Genomic DNA, 23990 nt, shown 5'->3' on the forward strand with positions numbered 1-23990 from the left:
CAGGCTTTTAAGACCTTTCCTGATGCTCAGATGCTCCCAGGCCAGGGGAGGCAGCAAGAATTCCCGGGAGGAGCTGGAAAGAAGGGCAGGGTTGAGATGGGTTTTCTGCTGAGTGTAAACCTGTGCTTGTGTGACAGGATGAGACAGGGCTGGCGTGTCCTGCAACTGCAACCTTCGGTAAGGGAGGAAAGCTGAGCACACCCAGAGGAGCTGGAAAATCTCAGTTTGAGCATTTTCGAATTATCCGGATTCTTTTCAACAGACAACTGTCACCGTATTATGTTACTGGGTAAGACGTGTGATCCAGGGAGGGGATGCCTCTGGAGAGTGTGTGAGAAGGATGGGGTGGGGGTGGGGGACATGGAGTGTACCTAAGGGACTTGAACTTTATCTGAAAGGTGACTTGCTGCAGGGCAAACCTTCCACCAGCGCTGACCCTGGGGAGGCAGGAGCCTCAGCTGTCTGCCGTCTTGTCCTGAGTCTGCTTCCCACCATGCAAGCCTTGGAGCTCTTTAAGCCCCAGATGCCCCATCGCCAGCTCTCCAGGAGCTCGTTCAAAAGCGCTCCTTCCTGACATGAGAAACAGAACAAAGGGACTTCCCTGGTGGTCCAGTGATTTCAGACTCAACCTTCCATTGCAGGGGGTGCAGGTTCAATCCCTGGTTGGGGAACTAAGATCCCACATGCCACCAGGCATGGACCAAGGGAAAAAAAAAACAGAACACAGCCACTGGGTGCTGAAATACAAATTTAATAAAGTCCTTGATCATGTTTTAATCCATAAGTTATCTATGAAAACAACCCCACCCCCCCAACAACTTTTTAGAGCCATCAAGAGCCATCATGGTGTCTGTGAACACCAGCTAGAAAAGTACAGATTCGGGGCTTCCTTAGAGCAATACTGCCAGCCGGAAGGTAAATGAAATGACAAACTACCCCTCTTCATCAAAAGAGCAAAGCTGACGTTGGTGCACAGAAACCACGTTCTGCGACCCCACCCGGGCAGACTCCTCAGGCACACACATCAGACCTCTTCATGCATGCTGACAATCCTTCAGGCACCAGCATAAATGCACCCATCTGCCCAGAGCACAACACACACGTTTAGAAGAGATTTTCAAAGGAACTGAGTGTTTAGACAGTGGCAAGTCCACAGAATCTGAGGTTACTAACATATCTTAAATAACAATAATAAGTTCCTGTCTGTCCTTAGATTCCTTGCCGTCGTCCCATCAGGGAAAACACGCGCTCTGTTTTTTAGAAGCCTGGGCCTCTAACAAGGCCAGCCTGGGCCTGGGCAGGACGCCGCTACTGGGCTGAGACCCCCTGCCAGAGGCCACGGAGATAGGTCCTGCCTGCTTTGTCGCCAACATGAAGGTTCTTTCTGGAAGGGTTTTTTTTTTCCTTTGGAGGAGAGTTATGTGGCACGCCCTCCAATGGCTCCACAGGGCCGAGGGACTGGGTACTCCTGACCTCTTGTCTGGCTTCAGTCTGGGTAGCAGGGACACACAGCGAGTGTGGTGAGGCAGGCGAGGGTGCATGGCTGTCCTCAGACACTAACATGGCTTCGGCCTTGATTCCCTGGATCTGGAGCACAGTTCTCGTGACAAAGGTGAAGGTGACGGCAGATGAGTGCAATGGGTTGGAGGAGAAAACGAAGTGAAACACCAACCTGGAGTGCCCACACGCTTCCTCGGCTTCATGAGCCCCCATCAGCGTCAGGGCTCCTGGGTTCCCGGCGCTGAGGAAGGACGGGGAACAAGACCCAAGTTTCTGAGGACTTCCACCATCTACGGAGGGAAGCCACTGCCAGACGGGACAGGGACCTTCAGTTGGTGTTTGTCCCTCACTGGACTATAAGGGTGGCCAACAAGCAGCCAGCGCCCGCTGGAAGCAGCTGCTCTTAAGGACCGACGGGTCTTCTCTCCCAACCTCAGGATGCCGACGTGAGTGCCCAAGATGGGAGCGGGCTGCTGAGGACTCGGGAGCACCCGAGAGGAGAGTGGGCAAGAGACTGCCGCCGTGAGAACACGGGGCTCCCAGTGGGAACAGCACTGCCAGGCTCCAGTGCCCCATGGGCTCCCCGGGAGCCCTTGACGCTGATGGGGGCTCATGAGGCACCTGGCCGTAAGCCTCTGCTGCCCTGGGAGCCGGCGGATCTGGCTGGCTTCAGAGAGGCCGCTGCGGAAGGGTCGGAGGTCAAGACTGCCGGATGCATAGAGGCGTGGCGAGGCCTTACCTGAGAGTTTTCAGAAACGGAAGGGAAGCATCTCCCGTCTGGTTGGCTTGGTGGGTTCAGGCCCATGCCCTGAAAACCACTCTGGAGCCTGGGGATTCCTGGGACTTGCTCATGCACGGCTCACTCAGGAAGTTAAGGACCAGAAAGACTCACAAAAAGACCAGACTATCAAAAAGAGAAGCCTGACTGCCATCACAGGCCCAGGCCTGAGGCCCCTGGAAAGCAGGAAAGAGGGACCGATGATGGCTGAATCTGGAGGTTTATTTCCAACACCCGCTTCCTGTTAGTGTCACCTGGAGAGCGCTGGGTCGCGTCCTCATGCGCATCCAAGTTCTTGAGGCCACAGGAGCGTCTCATGGCTAGAGAAGGGCCGAGGCTGCCTGGGAGCCTAGAGTCGGCAGGGTGGGGGCTAGGAGAGCTCGAAGCCCGTGTTCATGCTGATGGCGTAGCGTAGCTTCTCCCTCAGGACGCTCTTCTTGCTGTAGTTGGGCAGCTTGAGCAGGTTGAAGCAGGTGGAGGAGGTGGGCAGGCGGCCGCCCGGCTCCCGCTTGCGGATGGTGAAGAAGCCCCGGAGGACGCTGCCCAGGGTGTCCCCTGTGTCCTACAAGCACAGCCCACAGGTTCGGGTTGGGGGGTGTGCCCTGGGAGAGGGTCGGGCCGGTCCCCCAGAGGAGGACAACTGGAGAGACGGGTGTCCGGGAAGCTAGCCTGACTCCTCAGGTCCCCCGCAGAGGGGCCTGCACCAAGCAGCTCTGGGAAACAGGGCCTTCTGGTCAACCACTATCAGTCAACCAGTTCTCAAAGAACCGCAGCACTCACTGTCCACATGTTTTGGTATCAAAACATTTCTGAAACAGCCTAGCATTTCCTCCCTGATCTTGCCAGCACGGACTGTAACTCGGGGCGGCCTTCCTTCAGTAAGGCAGTGAGAGTCATTTTGGTGTCACCTAAGCAGAGGGTACAGCGTGCAGACAGGGCGCCTTGGAGAGCAGCGACCGCTCAGAGACCCCTGGGTTTTCACGGGGGTGAGAAACGTCTAACAACGGCCACCACCCGAGCACCCACTGTGGGTCAGGCGGCGGCACATGGAAAGCGGTCACCCCGAGGGCGTCCACTCTCCCTCTGCAGAGGAGGAAGGCAGCCGCTGGCCCAGGAGTGCAGAGCCGGCAGGTGGAGAAGCTGGACTTGAGGCCTGAGCTTGTCCCATTCCTGGGCCACATCCCAACCCCTCTCCCACGCTGCCGTTCAGACCCGGAACCAGGGTGGCACGAGCAGCTACGAGAAACAGCCCGCAGGTATTCTTTCCCTAGGGAGTCATGACAAAGGGACCGCCTGGGGCACCGAGGCACCGAACGGCCCGCCCTGTGGACACGACCCGGTGAGCACCCTGCCTGGTCGGTGGGCCCCAGCTGACGACCCCCAGGAGGGGCTGGCCCTACCCCAGCGGTGGTATACCTGATCATCCGACACTTCAACACAGCGGATAGAGAAAGGAGGCTTGAGGTAGGCGAACCCCAGGAGCGGGGGCCGGGAGCAGCTGGTCACAAACTGCAACACAAGGCAGTGCCGGGGGTCAGAGCGGGGCGGCGCCATCCTCGGGGAAGAGAGCACAGGGCGGCACCAGAGAGGGGGGCAGGGCCCGCTCAGCGCAGCAGGGCGAGGCCTGAGCGAGGGCGGAAGCTCTGGGACACGCAGCACACCGCCAACAGCTCCTCGCTCAGCACCTGCCTGCCCACTTGGCAGCTCAGGCACGCCGGCATGATGCCTGCAGTTGGCAGGGCTGTCCCCATGAGCTTGGCCCCTGACCAGCTCTCAGCAGGCTGACCAATACCTGGCCTTGGGAGCCAGCGAGGCTGAGGGCGGAATTGGATGCCCCCAGTGAGGGCTGTGGGGCCAGCCTCGTGTCCCTGCTGCTGCCCTGGAATTCCTGGGATCTTTCAGACGGCAGTTTCTGAGTCATGTGCCTAAACGACTAGTCCTACCTGGACAGAGGCATCAACCAGCCCGGAAATCCAAGTGCTACCCCTGCCCAGGGAAGTCCTAAGAATCCCTTTGCTTTCTTTAGTTCAACATTAGCGCAACACTTTCCCTTCTCGAGGGGATCCAGGGACCTGCTACTGACAGCACCGAGCTGGGCATCAAAACTCCATGGCAAGATGAGTGCTTGGGTCTTAAAAATAAAGGTTCCCATTTAAACAATTATAAACGGTAGTGAGATTCCTGAGACCGTCCAAAAAGTTTGTGTGTTGTGCTTCAAAAACCGTTTTTACAAAAACTATTGACAAGATATATTACTGGCCTAATATCCTGTGTTTTCCACCAGAAAGACTGTAGCAACAGACCTGGTTTAGAAGCACTTCTACCCCAAGCTGAGTCCACTGTGAACCCGACCCCATCTAACCAGGCCTCGGGCACTGTGTGACTCCACCCATCTGAAGGATGTGGAGACAGACACGGGAAGAGTCTGTGTCCCTCCCAGTTTGGGCTGCTGGGGTCCACCGCCTGCGGCCAGCCAGGGCTGGTCCAGGGAGGGAAGCGCGGTCAGTCTCCTGGGATGGGAGGAAGATCAGAGTGCAGGGGCTGCTGTGGGGCTCTGCCATTGTTACATCTAAAGAAGGCACATCCCCTCCTGTAGGACAGTTCTGGGGCCGCCCCCCCAACCCCTCCTCAGCTGTCTGCAGCCACAGAAAAGAGCAAGCCCAGGACGAGGGACTGCAGGTATGGTGACAGGCCACCAAGAGACACAAACTCGCCCGTGGTGAGGGGCGCGAGTGAGTGCTTAGGAGAGACCTGCTTTCCTCTTTCTAGGAGAGGGGGGCGAGCCGTGCTATAGGTTGGCACAGACTGTTTGATGCTTACAAGAGGCCCTGTTAGAAAAACTGATTCTTTTTTTCAATAGGCATAATCTTTTTAAATTTTTATTTACTTGGCTGCAGCAGATCTTAGTTGTGGCATGTGGGATCCAGTTCCCTGACCAGGGATCGAACCTGGGCCCTCTGCATTGGGAGGACAGGGTCTTAGCCACTGGATCATGAGGCAAGTCCCTGGAAAAAGATTCTCCTGAAAATTCGCTTCTGGGATGACTGCCCCCTGAATGCAGAGGTAATGTATAAACTACCTTCAGAAACATGGCTCTCTCGTCAGGCGTGAAGTCAGAGGCCAGGATATCCCAGAGCCAGATGATGACCCTGTGGCTCCCATGGAAACCTCCGTAGTACACCGTGTGCTTCCTGAAAACAACGCAGACAAGGGCTCAGCCACACACGCTGCCTGGCATGTGCAGACACAGGCAGGCATGGAATTCAGACAAGCGGCACAGTGAACTCTGCCCGGCCTAGATGACGACCAACTGCTCTTATGTCAGAAGTTGATGCCTTAATAACCCCTGGTCCTGAAAGCCCAATGGGCAGAGTGTTGCATGGCAGGCCCTGGTGCTCCCCAGCAGAAGCTGACAGGAGAGCCTGAATCACTGTCTCCCGGGACTTCGGAGAGCTCCCCCACCCCCGCCTCAGACTCTGCTTCCGCTTCTCAGTCTCCAGGGAGACAAGGGTTTTGAGCTCTTCTTCCAAAGTAGTTCACAGGGAAGGCGAGATCAGGGAGGGGGAGTCCCTCTGGAGGCGGGACCCTAAGAACCCTCCAAAAGGAGCCCGGTGAAAGAGCAGTGTGCTAAGAATCTCACCCTTGCCCCCCTCACTCGCTCCTTACTTGAGATCTTCCAGATCGATCTCGGCGTTGTCCCCAGAGATGAGTCGCTGCAGCTCAGGGGTCGAGAACATCCGGATCCACTCAGGCTTGATGATGGAACGGAAGCCACTAATGAGGGCAGCTGTCTGGTTCTTGATTTGCGTGTGCATTCGAAAGTGGGCCATCAGATGGATGTAGCTAATTCTGTCACCAACAGGGGAAAACAATGGAAATTAACGGGGCAGAGCAGGCGGCTGCCGACGGGCTGGAAGACGAGTCCAGTCAGCTCTGAAGCGTCTCTTACACAAACACAAGGAGCGCCAGGGCATTTCACCAGAACAACGGTGACGAGTCTGACAGCTCTCCTGGACGGCCCACGGCCGGCCACTGGGACAGCCTCAGTGTCAAGGGCATCACCTCATGCGCGCCTCCCCAAAGCCAGTGGGTCAGACAAGGCGGTACCACTCCACCGTCAAGAATCACAGTGAGACGTGTTCCAGCTAAGGAGAGGGCCCTTCTCAGTACAAAGGGACTTTTATTTCATTTCATCCTTTTGGACATAAACCATTTAAGATACTATTCAGTTCTCCAGAGAAAAACTGTTTCATGCTGCAACTTTAGGGGACTCCAAGCTCCTAGTGCAGGGGGCCGGGGTTTGATCCCTGGTCAGGGAACTGGATACCATATCCTGCAACAAAAGATCCCGCGTGCCGCAACTAAGACCCAGTGGAGCCAAGTAAATAAAATGAGAAAAGAAACGAAACTTTGGTCAAAATCTTCCTAGACTGGACAGAGTCCAGGCCATGAGGAGGCAGGGCTGTGGAAAGTTTTAATTACATGCGGCTGGCTGACGATTAGGCTCAGGGAGGAAGTCGGAGCACCAACAAGGGTTCCAAGTGGCTGGCCTTCCAGGTCTGCTTTTAAAGCTCAGGTGCAGCTCACAACACAATGCTACGCCTCAGGCCACAGCCGATTTCTTAGCAAACCGCTTACTCAGAGACAGAAGAACGTGAGCCCAGGCCAAGTGCAACTCTCAACATTCTAAATCCGTACAGTCCAAATCAATCTGTTTACCCCATGATGCACAGATCTGAGTTACTGACCTTGGAAATGTCCCTGTTTTAAAAAAGCTTCCAGGGGCTTCCCTGGTGGCTCAGTGGTAAAGAATCCACTGGCCAATGTAGGAGACGTGGGCTCGATCCCTGATCCAGGAGGATCCCACATGCCTCGTGGCGACTAAGCCCCTGCGCCACAACCACTGAGCCCGTGTGCCGCCACTACTGAAGCCAGCACACCTAAAGCCTGTGCTCTGCAACAAGAGAAGCCATCGCAATCAGAAGTTCGTACACTGCAACTAGAGAGTAGTTCCCAGGCAACACAATTAAAGAAAAGTCTCACAGCAACCCAAACAATTAAACGTTAAAAACAGAGCTTCCAGTGGCAAGCCTGCATGTGATATGCTTAAACATGACTGCTTCTATCACTGCTACTCCCTTCATGGGCTCGTTGAAGTTGGTGATGGCCAGCTTTCCCTTTTACCAAAAGAGAGGCAGGGAGCCTATGAGACTTTCCTGGTAAACACCCAGCAAGTGCAAGATCAGGCCTCACCCCGCACAAGTGGGTCCTGGTGATGCCAGGCCTTTTAAAGAGCCTGCGGAACGGAATGCCCTTGCCCTCATAAAACTGACTGAGGTTTTACGCTAAGAGCAGGGAAGAGTTTGTGAAATGACCTTCCACGTAGGTTTCCAGGTAGGACAGGAACCTCACTCCGCCTGCATCAACCCACCTCCACTGGCTGCTGGATATACAGCTCCGACCATCACCCCCGTGCCACACCTGGCAAAACAGGGCCCTCCTGAGGGGGGATACACCTGACGATGGTGGAGTCACGGCTCTCATTTATTAAGGCCCTCTGTGGCACCAGACATCCCAGAAGATACTGTGTGCGTGCTCTCGCGTGAAGCCCTCTGGAGGGCTGGTGGACAGTAAGTGGTAGGCAAGCTCAGGACCCACCCTGCTCTCTGACACCCCTGGGTAGCTTCCTCCCACCCTGTGGTCCCCTATCTTTCTCAGCTGTCGTCACACGAAGGCCCCAAAGCCAAGAGCCAAAACTGCACGATGAGAATCAATCAATCGTGATGATTAATGTGGTCTACTGTACTGACAGTCTAAATAAAAGCTACCCGAGCGTGGGGACTAACCCATCCAATCCGACAGGGACATGATGCTCGGGACAGCGGCCGTGACGTGCATCTGATCCCCGTGCCTCACCGGACAGGGCTAAGCTCTCACCCGTCACCAAAGACAGTGAAGCTCAGATGAGCAGTTCAGATGCTCAGCTGAGCCTGCTGATAGGAAACTGATAGACTGATAGAAGGGCCAATACCGACTCCCTGTGCCGGGTCCTACGATCAGTTAGGCGAGAACAGGGCTGGGTACAGACATGTCTAGAGGGGCTTTGCTCTGAGGGACCACTGATGATAGACTTATAAAAGGCTGCTTTCTGGGACAAGGCTGCCTGGCCTCAGGGTCTCCCCAAGACTGAGGACCTGTCTGCTGCATCTGAGTTCATCACTGTTGTCTTTTCAAGAACAGCGTTTTATACCATGACCTCACACCCTCGTTCCAAAATGATCTGCTCCTTCGAGGAGTCTTTCCGCCTCTATGCCCTCTGGGTTCAGGACTGCACACCCAAATGGCTCAGAACCCATCTGCCTGCATCTACAGCTGTCATTAAATTCCTAGGAACACCGCTGCCTGGGTGCCTCTGACCTTAGAAGTGCTACTGCAAAAAAATAAATTGTCAATTCTTATTCTGCAAATCGAATTTAATACGACTTCGGCCTATGAACTGTAACCAGTAAATTCCATTATGATATTTATGGCCTCTTCCTAGTTCAATCTATCTTAATAAATTATCAAAGTAAGCCTGGAGAGCCAGAATGAAGTCTTTTCAAGTGGTGACCTTAAAAATTTAATTGCCATACTCACTTATTTTCATTTGTAACAGGAATGGTCTTCCCTCCAGGAACCAGTTCATGGCAAACAAGCTGGAGGAAAGGAAGGGGAGCAATTACTCAAGAGATTTCCAATGAGGAAATAAAGCTTCCCGAAGACGAAAGGCACAATGCTGACATCCATAATAATCACGGGAGGAAGATGAATCACGTGTGGGAACAATCATTTCCACAGAAAGTCAGGGCTTAAATATCAACAAGCAGGCCCTTCCTGATCAATAGGAAAGGTTCCTTCTCGTTCACATGTGTGTATTAAGGCTCCGGGCTGTCGTGGAGGGGAATGTGTTAGTGAAGAGCACAAGAAGATGGGTAACCAAATGGTGGCATGCTGACCACGCCCTGGAAAACAGCGGCGCTATGAGAAAATATGATGAAGACGTGACACTGGCCCAGCAAGGACTCCTTTGACAAGTGGCACTTGCTGAGCTAAGGAAAGTGTGCTCAGGGAGACGCAGTGAGCCTGCTAAGGCCCTGGGAAGCTGGCCTCGTACTACGAGCTCCAGGGCAGCCCTCGGACCACGGGCACACTGGGGCTCGTGCAGGGGTCCAGGGAGCCAATTGGAGGGGCCGGGAGCCCTTCGGGGGAAAGCAAGACAGAACGAGTCTAGGGGAGCCCCTCTGCCACCATGACTTCAAGGGTCTTCTTTCCCTGCTCTGCTCTCTGTGCCGAGAAGCAAGGACAGGACGCTGTTAGAGGTCCCTCCTGTTGGGTGGCTTCGGCCCCATCCCAGTGCAGATCCTCCGTTTGGAACAGCTAATCCTCACCAAGGTAACGAAAAGCAGGAGTCACTGTTCCCTTGAGAATAACCCCAAAATGCACTGGAAGTAGAGCAGGGTCTCTGTGGGGGGCCAGCAGGTCCAGGCTGGGTCATGGCAAGGGGAGGCAAGCGCCCTCCTGCCTGGCAGTGCAGGAGAGCGGCTGGGCAGGCAGAGGAGGACGTGCAGATGGACAGAGCCCCAGTCTGTGGGTCTCCTGGGGAAAATACAAGAGTAAGGCAGGTCTCAAGACCGAGAGCTGACTGTGGCTCAGATCATGAACTCCTTATTGCCAAATTCAGACTTAAATTGAGGGAAAGTAGGGAAAACCACTAGACCATTCAGGTATGACCTAAATTAAATCCCTTTCGATTATACAGTGGAAGTGAGAAATAGATTGAAGGGACTAGATCTGAAAGACAGAGTGCCTGATGAACTATAGACGGAGTTTTGTGACACTGTACAGGAGACAGGAATCAAGACCATCCTCAAGAAAAAGAAATGCAGAAAAGCAAAATGGCTGTCTGAGGAGGCCTTATAAAGAGCTGAGAAAAGAAAAGATAAAGGCAAAGGAGAAAAAGAAAGATGTACCCATTTGAACGCAGAGTTCCAAAGAATAGCAAGCAGAGATAAGAAAGCCTTCCTCAGGGATCAATGCAAAGAAATAGAGGAAAATAATAGAATGGGAAAGACTATAGAGATCTCTTCAAGAAAGTTAGAGATCCCAAGGGAACATTTCATGCAAAGATGGGCACAATAAAGACAGAAATGGTGTGGAAGCAGAAGATATTAAGAAGAGGTGGCAGGGATACACAGAAGAACTGTACACAAAAGATCTTCACGACCCAGATAATCACGATGGTGTGATCACTCACCTAGAGCCAGACATCTTGGAATGTGAAGTCAAGTGGGCCTTAGAGAGCATCACTACGAACAAAGCTAGTGGAGGTGATGGAATTCCAGTTGAGCTATTTCAAATCCTGAAAGATGATGCTGTGAAAGTGCTGCACTCAATATGCCAGCAAATTTGGAAAACTCAGCAGTGGCCACAGGACTGGAAAAGGTCAGTTTTCATTCCAATCCCACAGAAAGGCAATGCCAAAGAATGTTCAAACTACTGCACAATTACACTTATCTCATATGCTAGCAAGGTAATGCTCAAAATTCTCCAAGCCAGGCTTCAGCAATACGTGAACCGCAAACTTTCAGATGTTCAAGCTGGTTTTAGAAAAGGCAGAGGAACCAGAGGTCAAATTGCCAACATCCCCTGGATCATCGAAAAAACAAGAGAGTTCCAGAAAAACATCTACTTCTGCTTTATTGACTATGCCAAAGCCTTTGACTGTGTGGATCACAATAAACTGTGGAAAATTCTGAAAGAGATGGGACCACCTGACCTGCCTCCTAAGAAACCTGTATGCAGGTCAAGAAGCAAAAGTTAGAACCGGACATGGAACAACAGACTGGTTCCAAATCGGGAAAGGGGTACGTCACGGCTGTATATTGTCACCCTGCTTATTTAACTTATATGCAGAGTATATCATGCAAAATGCCAGGCTGGAGGAAGCAAAAGCTGGAATCAAGATTGCCAGGAGAAATACCAATAACCTCAGATAAGCAGATGACACCAACCACCCTTATGGCAGAAAGTGAAGAGGAACTAAAGAGCCTCTTGATGAAAGTTAAAGAGGAGAGTGAAAAAGCTGGCTTAAAACTCAACATTCAGAAAACTAAGATCATGGCATCCGGTCCCATCACTTCATGGCAAATAGATGGGGAAACAGTGAGAAACATTATTTTCTTGGGCTCCAAAATCACTGCAGATGATGATGTAGCCCCGAAACTCAAAGCTGCTTGCTCCTAGGAAGAAAAGCTATGACCAACCTAGACAGCATGTTAAAAAGCAGAGACATTACTTTGCCAACAAAGGTCTACCTAGTCAAAAACTATGGTTTTTCCAGTAGTCATGTATGGATGTGAGAGTTGGACTTTCGTTATAGAAAGCTGAGGACTGAAGAATTGATGTTTTTGAACTGAGGTGCTGGAGAAGACTCTTGAGAGTCCCTTGGACAGAAAGGAAATCCAAACAGTCAAACCTAAAGGAAATCAGTCCTGCATATTCACTGGAAGGACTGATGCTGAAACTGAAACTCCAATACTTTGGCCACCTGATGCGAATGATGCTGGGATAGATTGAAGGAAGGAGGAGAAGGGGATGACAGAGGATGAGATGGTTAGATGCCATCACTGACTCAATGGATGTGAGTTTGAGTAAGCTCCGGGAGTTGGTGATGATCAGGGAAGCCAGGTGTGCTGCAGTCTGTGGGGTCGCAAAGAGTCAGACATGACTGAGCAACTGAACTGAACTGAGGGAAGGTCTCAGGGTGCCAAAGTGGGCAGAAAGCCCGGCCAGAGAAGCCCACGTACCTGACCCATGACATCCTCATCATATGACAGCGTCAGGCCCAAGTCAGCGATGTCCCCATCGTACCGCTAAAGCAACAGAGAAAGGGACAATGTAGGGGCTGGCGACTCCTACAACCCTGATGGCTTTAACACTCCCCCCTGACGATGTCTGCTTGGACGGCTACCACTGTGGCTTCCATGAGACTTGAAGCAGAGGAAGGGGCCCCTCATCCCTGTAGGAAGGAGGCTGTGAGCATCAGTCTCGGGAGGAAGTGCTCAGGACACAAGGGTCTGCCGCGATTAGGGAGTGGGCCACTTCCCCATGGCAGGCGATCCCGCCCCTCCCAAGACAGCCCGGCAGAGTTGTAGCCTGCCAGTGGGCGTCCCTTCCCTGAGTCCCTAAGGGCATTCAGCCAGGCCATCCTGCCTTCCACACTGACCTTGATAGATGTGAGGTTTTTGTAGAACTCCGAGTCCAGAGAGGGCAGCTCATCCACAGAGCTATAGAAGACGCTGTGGTGGTGCCCGAGCAGCTGGCTCAGGAAGAAGGACGCGAAGGGCACGTCGACCACAATTCCCTGCCAGAGAGGAGGCGCGAGCTGCCACCTGCTGCCCGGACCCCATCTTATGATCTCATCGGGGCAGCTTGGGCTGCAGAGGGGGTCCGAGGGCCCCAGTGACACCTCTAAACACTGGCAAGATGTTCACTCTGGACGACGATGCCATCTAGTTGTAAGTGCTAGTTTAAGTGCCTCCTGGGGACCTCATGGCACATTGGTTGAGGGCCTCAGCTCTGCAGCCACACAGCTCAGGCATCAAACCCCAGCTGCCAGGCCACAGGGCACCAGCTTGTTCATCTGTAAATGCACGCCAGCAGAGCCTCAGCTTCAAGGGTCAACCGAGCAGGGTGGGGGAACGCTTCCAGGAGGAAGGGTAGCTGAGCATGAGGCCCTGAGTACAAGGCCCGCAGGTGTGCTCCAGGGCTGGGATGCAGGTCTGGCCACAGGAGGGTGTGTGAGGGAGGGAGTGAGCAGGGAGGCCAGGGAGGCAGCAGGGCCCGACTGGGAAGTGCTCACGAGTCTCCTGGAGCCTGGATTCTCTCCTGAGAGCTCGGGAGGGCTCCTGGCAGGGATGTGTGGATCTGTACTTCTGTGGGGAATGGCTGGGAGGCGGGGACACGCCAGGACACCCTCGCAGAACACTGGGAGTGTTCTGGACCGGGGAGACGGAGATGGGAGAGGTAGGCAGAATCCATGACACCCTTTCCTGAGGATCACGAGGGGGAAGTGAGTGAACACAGGCCGCTCCTCACTGGGCCCGGGGTGTCCTTGCTGCTGGAGAGGGAAGAGGCAGAGACTCGGCCCAGAAGTAGGGGAGGACATTTACAAAGCCAGGAAGTCATGCCTTCAGCTGGCCCAGATGCTTCTGGGTCTCGTCACAGCTACACATTCGAAGAAAAAAAAACACGGCAAACGACAAGGCCTTGGGATTTTGCTTGCGTGTTTTGTAAAAAAGGGGGATCAACTGAGAAGTGTTACCATTTTGCAGACATGGAAACGGAAGCACAGAGAAGGCCACCTAACCAGTCCAGGCAGGGGGAGGACTGCAGGGGACTTGGACTCAGATGGGGCCCCTGACATCATTGTAGCAGGGACTGAGGCCGTGGATGGGGCCGTTTACACAGGGGGAATGATGGATTATTCGAGACTCAAAGCACTTTTGGTCCACATGGCCTCCTTTCTCAGCCGGGCCTGCAGCGGGCTGTGCCTCTGGAGGGTGTCCTGGCCTACCCGGCCTGTTTGAGAGGTGGGATGTGAGTGCGGCTCAGGGGCGGCCCCTGGGGTGAGGAGGGAACGGTTCCCCGCCCCTCTGGAGTCCACTGCCAAGGCCATGAGGACAGGCGGTGATGGGCTGGAGCGGTGGCTTTACTTCCTTCCTGGGGAACAGGACCTGAAGGGCTGGGGACCCAGCGCCACCTGGAGACAGTTCCGATGGCTGGGAGGGGGGAGTTCTCAGGGGAGGGGGACCAGGAGCCAGGTGGACTCCCAGGGTGCCTGGGAAGTCCACACCACCCCAAATCCATGACATCGAGGAGCGGAAGCTCAGACACCCTCCCTCCTAGTAAGAGTGACGCTGGTAGCCCTGACCTGCCAATACCAGGGGAGGTGTTCACCTGTGGCAGTTCATTTACTACCTAGAGTGACCCAGTAACCAGCTCTCTTATCCACCACCTCACTGCTAAGAACACAGCTGGTGTTAGTCCCTGTCCTTGACTTGGCCTTCATGACAGGTAATTGTCATTACGTGTGCCTGGTCACCTCCACGTATACGAAGCCCTTCGTACTTACAACATTTTATTTTCCATTTCAGCTCAATGGTCCTTAAGATGTTTACCTCGTACACCGCCTTCCCCAGCATCTTGCCCACAAACTCAAAGAGCTGCAGGTAATTCTCATGGATGTAGGACGTGGGCGAAGGATAGAGTCTCTCGTCCCCACTGGTCGTCTGCAAGGCAGAAGGACGGGGAGGGGCAGGGAGGTGAAATGCCTCCACTTTTCATCTGTCACCTAGAATCTGGCTGCTGTCCGCTGCGTGCTTGCGCCCTTTAAATACCTTGAACAGATTGAGTGCTGGGTCGAACACTCTCTTGATGATCTCTTCCAAGAACTCCTTAAAAACACCGTCTTGATCAATCCCGGCCTCGTCCACCCCGAGGTCGTTGACAAACTTGACGCGGATGACGCCCTTCATGGCATGCTGCGAGAGCTGCCGGAGCTGCTCGTAGCCGTCCTGCAAGAGCAGAATTATAGTCCATTAGGAACCCAAGGCCCCCTGCATAATTCAGGGCTCGCTCCTCAAAGGTCCCTCTCCCCCGAGTGCAGCCTTCCCGGCGTCATTACTAAATGTGTCAGGACGCACGGGGATGTGAGGAGAGCCAGCGGTTTTCACCTGCTTCTAGTTGAGAGCCTGGCAGAAGAGGAATTCACTTTGGGGGATGTGGCTTTACCACTCTTGGGCAAGGGGAGACTGCCCTTGGGAGGGTGCCTAGCAGTGAGATGGACAAATTAGACCAGGTGTGTGACGACAAGTTCTCGGTCATCAGGATGGGACAGACGAAGACAAGACGAATTCTGGGAGATGAATAAAAGAAGTCCCTCACCACTCAACTCCTGGTACCTCTGCCCAGATGAGGAGAGGCTGTGAGTCCTCCTGAGAATTTTAGGTTAGAACCTGAGGGCACTGGGGAGCCACAGAAGGGTTTAGGCAGAGAGTGACATGGCTGGCTTTCTGTCTTAGGAAGATTTTCATTTGGAAGCAAAGCCGAGGGCTGGTGGGAAGTGGGGAGATGGATGCAGGGGTGATGCTGGGCCTGGAGGGCAGGGGCAGCGGAAGGAGAAGCCTCAGGACCTCCGGCTTGGAGCCCACGCCCCTGAGACGGAGCCATCAGGCACGTTATCCCTGCTCAGAACCTAGGATGTGACATCAGTGTCCTCCTGCTGATAAATCACCACGCTCAGGTTCTCTCTTGGTTCTGATCTGCTGAGGTCTTCCTGGTGCCTGACCCTGTCATCGAATAGACTCCCGGCATGTGGGCACTGACAGGCAAGTTGCTTAGGCTTTCATTTCAGAGCGGTGACTATAAAAAGCAGTGCTTGGGACAGGACAGGGCCCAGGGGGAAGTCCTTTGGCCTGGCGAGAGGAGCCCCACAGCTTAACCAGGGACAAACATGTGTCTTCAGATACTGTCCCAGAACAGGTTACCAATCAGTTGCCATGTCCGTCCTCTTGTGCACCCACCCCTCCCAACACATTCCTCACCCTCAGTCACAAGGTGACTGTGCTGTGCTCTTGGACGCTCTGCTGGCGCCAGACAGGCCCTCTCCACGGCGCCTGCTCGCCCGCTCGCCGGCCCCCCTGCTTCCTTGTCACCGAGCACACAGGCTGGTATGGCCAGACCTGCTCTGAGGAGCCCTTCCTGCTGACTACGTTTCCCCTGTGCTCACGTACTGACCCAAAGGACCGGGTCACGAGGGCCCCCCATCTTACTCAGGGCAGCTCCAAAGTGAGTGAGCAAGGAAGAAAAATTACCTCTGAAGTCCCCTGAAGGAACAAGAACTCGATTTTGAGTGCACGGTCCTGAAAAGGACTTTTACTGCCTGTGAAATGTGAAAACCATTAAGTTGGATGAAAAGAAGAGAAAAACAGGAAGTCACCAGGCAGCTGCTGGGGCTTTTAAGTCACTCCGCCTAAACGTAAGATGATGATCTTAGCACTGAGCAGGGGATGGGGAGGGAATCCTAACAGGCCCTGCAGGAAATGCAGGTTCTCCACCCTGCACTAAAGGACGCCTGCCTAACTGACAGTGAGTTAGGAGGCGTGTCAGTGTCACACAGATGGAGCAAGATGGTCCATGTGAAAGCCCTGAGCAAGTGGGCAAGCTCACGGCTGGCGCGCCAGCAATGTTTGCTGGACTCACATCTCAATTTTGATGGACCAGCCCCCATTAGCATCCTGAAATACTGCAGAGAGGAATTTGCTGCCTCCTCTGCCACACCTCCTATGGCACCCCACTGCCCTCTCGCGAGAGTCCATCTGTGCCCTGAGCGGGGAGGTGAGGCAGGGGACAGGGCCATCCTCTTCTCCTCTGCATCTCAAAGAGGAGATGCGCAGAATGCAGATGGGGGGCAGGAGCACTGGTTTCCACGCCCAGCGCTGTCACTGAACTCCTCTGGCCTCAGTCTTGCCTCTGATGGGGTGAAGTGGATAGGGTGTGTCTACGGTTCCTTCTAGTTCTGGAACGCTGGCACCTGACCCCCATTCACCCATGAGGGGAGGCTGCAGGGCTTCAGACCATTAACTGGAAACCTCCTACACAAGCCCCACCTTCAGTACTAACCATAAAAAAGGGGACAGAATAAAAGCCCAGGAGATCAGCAGTTGAGTATCAGCTTGCTGATGCCCTCTTGTGTCCAAATCAAGCAAAGGTCACTGGGCTCCCGAGTTCTAACGACCTGAACCACTGAGTCTTGAGAACTGAGATAACTGAGTCAATGACCTTCTCCCCTTCCTAGTTCACTATGAACACCAGGGATCAACTTAATGTCATGATTTGTCCCAAAGGAGCTTAAAAGAGGAAAATGGACTTTGCCTAAAATTCCAGACAGACCTCCCTTCTTTGATGCCCCTGGGGAGTGTGCTGAAAAGAGCAGGCCTGGGGTAAGCAGGTGACTCTCCCAGGGACATCTGAGGCGGGCAGTGGGGATTCTGTCACTCTCAGGAGACACCAGCTTCCACTAGCCAGACTCCCTGTTGCACTGGCCACATCAGAGTGCGTATGACGGGCGGCGGGATGGAGGAGTCTGACAGGAGAGGCACATCCAGGCCCAAAAAAGAAAGTGCTGGAGAACTGAGTTCCTACAACACAACTGGGCTTTCTCTCCCCTGAGCTGAAGCAAAGGTTGAAAACTCTGGTTGAGTTTAGTGGGCAGAAAGTTACCTGGAAGACTGCTGACCTTCCAGACAGTTTACAAAAACTGACTAGTTCACAACACAAGGATCTGTGGGCTTCAAAACCCTAAATTTTGAGTCTTCTCTTAAAAAGTCAGAGCATTATGGAGCCCGAATCTCCACAAGGCAACAGGCAGGCGGCCTCTTTTAGGGGCACGTGTTCTCTACCTGCTTACCCTTTCCTGTGCCCTAACAGTGAGGCTGGCTGTCAGCTGTCATTCATCCAGTCACTCATGGGGGCAGTCCAAGGGCTGGGCTCCAAGAGAAACAGGAAAGAACAGGGGAAGGGGATAATATTTCTATCTGTTTAGCAGGCAAATGAAATGTCCCTGCACCGAGACACTGTCAGTCGGCGTCACTTGTCCCTGTGACTGGCAGGGCCCCAGGGGGACTTGCATTTCTTGTCCCTACTTTTGAGAATGTCAAAACCGTCTGTTTACCACATGCTGTCTCTCCCCAGCAGACGTCAGTGTCCGTCACCAGTGGTCAGAAAACTCAAACAAGTTCTCTAGGAGGGACAAACAAGGTGCAAACGGCCCAAGGCAGGAATGCAAACACTGGGGAGGAAGGGCGACCATGGATGCCTGGTGCTGGTGGCTGGCAATGTGGGACCGTGCTGACCTGGGATCCCGTGACTGTCCTACTGTCCTGCAGAACGTGCTGACGAGTAACTGTGGCCGGAGTGGAGTGGGATGGAAGTCCAAAGAGCAAGCGTGGGCAAACCAACCAGGCCGAGCTGCTCCTGGGAGCGGGGATACGGGGCTTAGTCACCACACACGCAGCCGCACAGATGGGCAGGCTGTGCACTGCACAACCCGGGGGGGAGCAGCTGGCAGGCACGACGCAGACACTGCAGGTGCCTGCATTCATGATGATCACGTTCCAGGGTCTTGTTCCAACAAAACATATGAGGACAACTTCCTGACATAGGGAGGAGAGGCTTCTGAGGACAGGCATCTATTTTTAAGTCACATTAAGTTGCCGTGTGGCAGGAACCCTGGACGCTAGGTCTGGAGAAGGTGGGCCACTTCACGTGCACCTCCTAAGTTTATGTCCACAAAGAACTTGCGGTCCCGTGATGGATGGGTTTCCCAGAACAGCTCAGTAACTTAATACCCAGCACTCCAGCTTCCACACTCATGGCTGGGTGTACGGACAGAGTGCCTGCTGGGACAATGGAGTCAGCACAGACCTGAGCCTGTCTGTCCTTGCTGTAGAGGTGAGGCTGTTCTCACTTCCTGGGGGAAAGGGAGGGAATCGCTATGCGGGGGTCTCCAGCACTGAGGGCATGTCTAATTAAGCAGTCCTCAGGCTATCTATCTGGCGGGACGAATGGGTGTCTCCTTCTCCCAGGGCCCCGGCTTCAAGGTCATCAGGTCAAGCAGTGATCAGAGCCGTTCAGGTGTCATCCACTGTAAATAGAAACCCCGCGGTTGAGCACACTCAGCAACAAGCTCCTCACCTCCAGCATCCGGGACCGGCGGATGGTGATGTGGGTGACGTGAGGGGAGGCTGAGCTGGTTTCCACAAGTCCCAATTTCTCCTTCTCCTTGGTCACCATGTTTCGGAACAGGAGAACTCTCTGAAAAGAGCAAAGGTGAGACCGGAAACGGGGTCAACAGTGGAGAATCCCAGAAAATGCAGTGTGCAAAAGGAACGAAATTTAAGCGTGGAAGAGGCCCCCAGAACAGGACGCTCTGATGCACACTAAGGGAGAGAAGTGACTTTTGAGAAGAGTAAACACTCCTCTACTCGCTCCTGGGGATTATAAACATGGCTGAATCTGTGCCAAGGGAGAAAGGGTCCCAAAGGAGTGGTCTGGCTGCAGCCAGTGTCTGGCTAAGAATAGTCTGAGCGAAAATCATTCTCCGTGTTCAGTCAATAATTCACCATAAAAACCTAACGGCAGCACAAGTTACAGAGGCTGCTTTATATAACCATGCCTGCTTTAGAGGAAATCAATAGCGTGAATTTAAAAAACATTTCACAGAATTTTTTTCACTGGCAGAAAAAATTTTCAATGATCCTACTGTATAAAAGCCCCTGACCTTTCTATCTGCCTTCTCTGTGTCCTCAAGCACACTGCAGTCCCAGAGTAATATTTCTCAAGCGTCATTTAAAAAAGAACCCTCTCAGGAGAATGTATACAAGGATAGGTATGTCTAAGTCCCTTTGCTGTCCACCTGAAACTCTCACAATGTGGTTAGTCAGCTATATTCCAACAGAAAATAAAAAGTTAAAAGAATTAAAAATAAATAAAAAGAAGCCTCTTGCATTCTCAAGATTCTGATAGGCTCCCTTGGGAGCGCAAAACCTTTGACCCCACCCTGTAATAGCACACTCAAATCATGTCAGCAGAATATATAAATAACAGCTCCAACCATAGCTGTTTTTTTTAAAAACTGAAATCTCCCCAACGTCAAGAGCATTGTTAAATACAAAAAGTAAGAACAACAACACTAGTGGTAATAATGGATAACCAGACACAAGGGGAGGCTAACACACTTCACTTGATCATTCTATGAGCTCTCCGAAGTAAATAAACATGGTTGTGACAGAAAAAGGAGTGGCCAAAACAACCTCCTGGGAAGGGGTGAGCCTCTCCACCCCCGGGTTTCAGTGCCCTCTGGCTCCCCAACCACCTTGTCCTCGTCCATGAATGCAGTGAGGAGGTGTGTGTGTCGTCCGGGTGTTGAGTCCACTTCCAGCCCAGTCCTCTTCTAGCTCCAGACCCCCGTGTCCGCTGGCACTAAGGAGTCGCAGACCCGTCACCTGCTCCCCGATCCCCCAGCCCTGCCCTCGTCTGTACCCCACCTCCGGGAATGGCTCCCTCTCACCCAAGCCAGAAGCCTGAGCATCCTCTGAATTCCTCCACTCCTTCCCCCGAATGTCATCATTCTCCAGGGCCTCTCAACATCTCCTGACATCCTTGTCTTTCTATTCCCAGGGCCCCAGCCTGAGTCCAGGCCAGGCTACCATGACATCTGCCTCTCGCCAGTCCTCCATGCTACGGCCAGAAGGAAGCTTCCTAAGCAGAACTTTGACCAGGTGCCTACAGAGCTAAAAACTCTCCAATGGCTGTTGACAAAATCCAAGCTGCTGCTCTTGGTTCCCCAGGCTCTTCCTGCTCCAGCTCCAATAGACCTCCTTGGCTCCAGCTCTGGACTCCACCTGGCCCTCCACTGGCACCGAAGTCTCCCTTGCCCTGGGCCTATGAACACTGCCCACTTCTGCCCGTGGAACCCCCACCCTGGGCTCCTGCAGCGTCCACCCCACAAGACCTTAACGGCCAGTTCACACTGCACCCCCCAGCACTTGGCATGGTGCCTGGCACACAGTGAACGCCCATCGGCACCCGTGTTGATGGAACAATTGCTTTTATTCACGTCTGATCATTGCTGGGATGAAAATGGACAGTCAGGACCCACAGTGGTGGGAGGAGCTCGGCTCTAAGTGCAACTCACATTTTTGTGAGGAATGACGTGTGGGATATACTGCAGGATCAGCTGGGCCCGCTTTCTGTCCTTGTCAAGTTCCTGGAAGAGTACGCTGGGCTTGAGATCCCTGCAGAGCAAAGACACGGGTTTGGGATGAAAAGCGTGAATACCATCCTCCAGACAGGGTTGGCCAGCTACAGCCGATAGGCCAGATCCAGCCTGCTGCCCACTTTTTATAAATCAAGCTTTCACTGAACACGGTCACGCCCAGGCTTCATGTACTCTCTCTGGCTGCTTCTGCACTACGACGGCAGCGTTCAGTAGGGGCAACAGACACTGGCATGCAAAGCCTAAAATACCTACTGTGTGGCCCTTTACAGAAAAGTCTACCAGTCACTACTCTAGTGGCACAACTTGTAGAATTACATGAGAGCTGATCTGCTTGATTTAAAAAAAAAAAAAAAGGCAGACATGATCTTACCTTTAGTTGTTGCAAGAGGATTTCCCCCACCCCACTCCCTAACAAACCCGGCTGTGGGTTTTTTCCCCACTAATCCTTCCAGAAAAAAAACACCCTATAATGATCATAACCTGTTGCTCAGTTCGGCTGAAAAGAACCTGTTTCTTTCCAGTTTGCACGTGAAGTATCTGCTAAACGTGATCTGGCTCTGTGGCCATGAATGAGCTCTCATCATGCTGAGTGTAACTGGGTCCTAACAGAAGCGACTGGGCGGTGGCCTGTCCTGACAGGTGCTTTACAGGGACACGTGCAGATGAAAGGACGGGGTGAAGATGAAGGACCAAGTTCTCTTGGCCCCAAAGCACGATGTGCTGAGCGCTCAGGTGACCAGTGCAGTGGAGAGACCCCGGCCTCCGTAACCCGCCTCCCCCACAACCCAGAGCTCACTTTCGCAGCCAGTGGTCCTCGGGGGCGAAGCGCCGCCGGCAGTCCCGCTCGTAGAGCACCATCAGCCACCCGTGCACGGACTGGAACAACTCCAAGGTCTCGCCCTTGGCGTTCTCTGTGAATAATGGGGAGAGTCACGGTCTGGGAGCTGCTCAGGACTGGCGGGGTGAGAGGACAGCTGTGTCACCTCCTGTCATCCTTGAGTCCCGGCAAGGACTTCATCTCCCTCAAGCTGAACGTGACATGGAACCAAGAGGATTAAGAGGCTCCATGGGTACATTCTAAGGAACTGTGGGACCCGGGAATCGCTCAGACACAATCACGCGTGCTGTTTCCCACTTGGATGTCATCTAAAAGACCTTTTAATCAAAGGAGTTCAGTGCTGAACGAATGCAAATGTCTCAGGAGGTACACTCTAATTTAAGTGTGAGCAGGCGCATGTTTTATCTTCATGGAGATCAACTCAAAGAATCAAAAAGAGATCTAGGGCAAAATTAATCATGAATAATGGTGGTGCAGTGGTAAAGAATCTGTCTACAATACAGCAGACAAGGGTTCAATCCCTGGGTTGGGAAGATCCTTTAGAGAAGAGAATGGCTACCCATGCCAGTGTTCTTGTCTGGGACAGAGGAGCCTGGCAGGCTACAGTCTATGGGGGTCATAAAGAGTTGGACACAACTTAAGTGACTAAACAACAACAACAATCCTACAAACACATGTAAATCCTGAAGGCTTCCTGGCAGACTAACCACACTACATGTTAAGGGATCACAGAGAATGGAGAAATAAAACTTCTAATTACATGAATGGAGGTGTATTTTTTTAATTGACTCTGATGAACAAGGCTAAGAATCAATTGACGTTCTAGACTCCCTGGGTAAAAGAGGGCTGACATCTTTACCTTACCTACGATTCCATCCCAGATCATCTTAAACACAAAGGAGTTCAGAAAAGAGGAGATGGTGACAAGCTCTTCTAGTTTGAATGAAATTTGTTCTTCATAAACTTCAATGTCATCGAGGATCCTAAATCAGACAGAAAGTTACTCACAGTTCCCCACTGAAAAATGAGAGATCTATACCTTGCATTGGACAAAACAATGTTAAGAAATAAGCTCTAACCTGTCGATAAAATTTACAGATAAGATGATCTGTGGAAGAGTGGGTTGGGGGTAGAGATGAAGCAAGAGTGGTCATGAGCTGGTAACTATTGAAGTTGGTGACAGATATGGTACATGAAGGTTAGTACTATTCTTTCCACTTTCGATTGATTTGAAATTGTCTGTAGTAAAAAGCTTAAAAGATACAACTGAGAAAGGAAAGATACAACACGCTCTACTCTATACTTTTCTTATTCCTAAGGACCTGACTGCGACACTTGATCACGATTGAATTGCCAAGGAGGCCTGACTAAGAGTCTTCGTCTACCAAAAGAAGTAGTAGACTTTTACTCTGCATCTGTGACAGACACTAGGGGCCCTCAGTAGGTACCTGGTGAGTATTTGAGGGTGAAGGCATAAACGTCTGAAAGAACCTACAAATAGATGAACCATACGATGCAGTTCTAGCTGAAAATGTCTTACGACTTGCTCTATTCTCACTTTACAGCTTGGCTCACTCCTGGGTCACCCCTGACCTGGCAATTAAGGGTGTCTCACCGGCAGCTGCAGACCCCTGCTCTCACCTCTAACTACTCTCTGAGCCCTCCCTACATGACTCTTACCCAATCCACTACCCACGTGTCCCTAATGCCCATCTGACAACGCCTCCTAGGCCTGTGTGCAATTGCCCGAGGTCCATTCCATCTTACGATTCTTTACCAACCTTGTGTGGAAAAAGTGAAATTAAAAAAAATACCAAATACTCAAGTAGACACGTACGCTTAAAGAAAAAGGAAGTGCAGGGGGCTCACATTTGTTAGTTTCCTGCCGTGCCAGGCACTGTACTAACTCCTCGACATTCCTTGTCTCATTCGCTCCCTATCAGATCGGTAATACTGTGTTCCATTCTACTATTGAGGAACCTGAGGCTCAGAGA

At 52.7% G+C, this 23990-nt stretch overlaps 1 protein-coding gene across 7 annotated transcripts in view; it reads right to left on the reverse strand.

Moving 5' to 3' along the window:
• Positions 1-712: 712 nt before the first annotated feature.
• The window catches only part of UBE3B (ubiquitin protein ligase E3B), a 46950-nt gene continuing 23672 nt past the window's right edge, over positions 713-23990 (reverse strand). For 5 of the 7 annotated variants that reach the window (XM_055404357.2, XM_055404358.2, XM_055404360.2 and 2 more), the window contains 13 exons: positions 22861-22979; positions 21955-22069; positions 21075-21174; positions 19073-19192; positions 14716-14892; positions 14497-14607; positions 12543-12680; positions 12124-12189; positions 8915-8973; positions 5945-6127; positions 5358-5469; positions 3695-3787; positions 713-2840 (listed from right to left, as the gene is read on the reverse strand). In XM_055404357.2, coding sequence (XP_055260332.1) covers positions 2649-2840; positions 3695-3787; positions 5358-5469; positions 5945-6127; positions 8915-8973; positions 12124-12189; positions 12543-12680; positions 14497-14607; positions 14716-14892; positions 19073-19192; positions 21075-21174; positions 21955-22069; positions 22861-22979 — 1585 coding nt within the window. In that variant the 3' untranslated portion in view covers positions 713-2648. Of the gene's footprint in view, positions 2841-3694; positions 3788-5141; positions 5284-5357; positions 5470-5944; positions 6128-8914; positions 8974-12123; positions 12190-12542; positions 12681-14496; positions 14608-14715; positions 14893-19072; positions 19193-21074; positions 21175-21954; positions 22070-22860; positions 22980-23990 lie in introns of those variants that run through there. The other 2 variants (XR_008683018.2, XM_055404363.2) reach the window with 2 other exon arrangements.

The sequence above is a fragment of the Moschus berezovskii genome, chromosome 19 (assembly GCF_049115385.1).
Source record: "Moschus berezovskii isolate FMDL1 chromosome 19, NW_MosBer_1.0, whole genome shotgun sequence".
NCBI lineage: Eukaryota > Metazoa > Chordata > Mammalia > Artiodactyla > Moschidae > Moschus > Moschus berezovskii.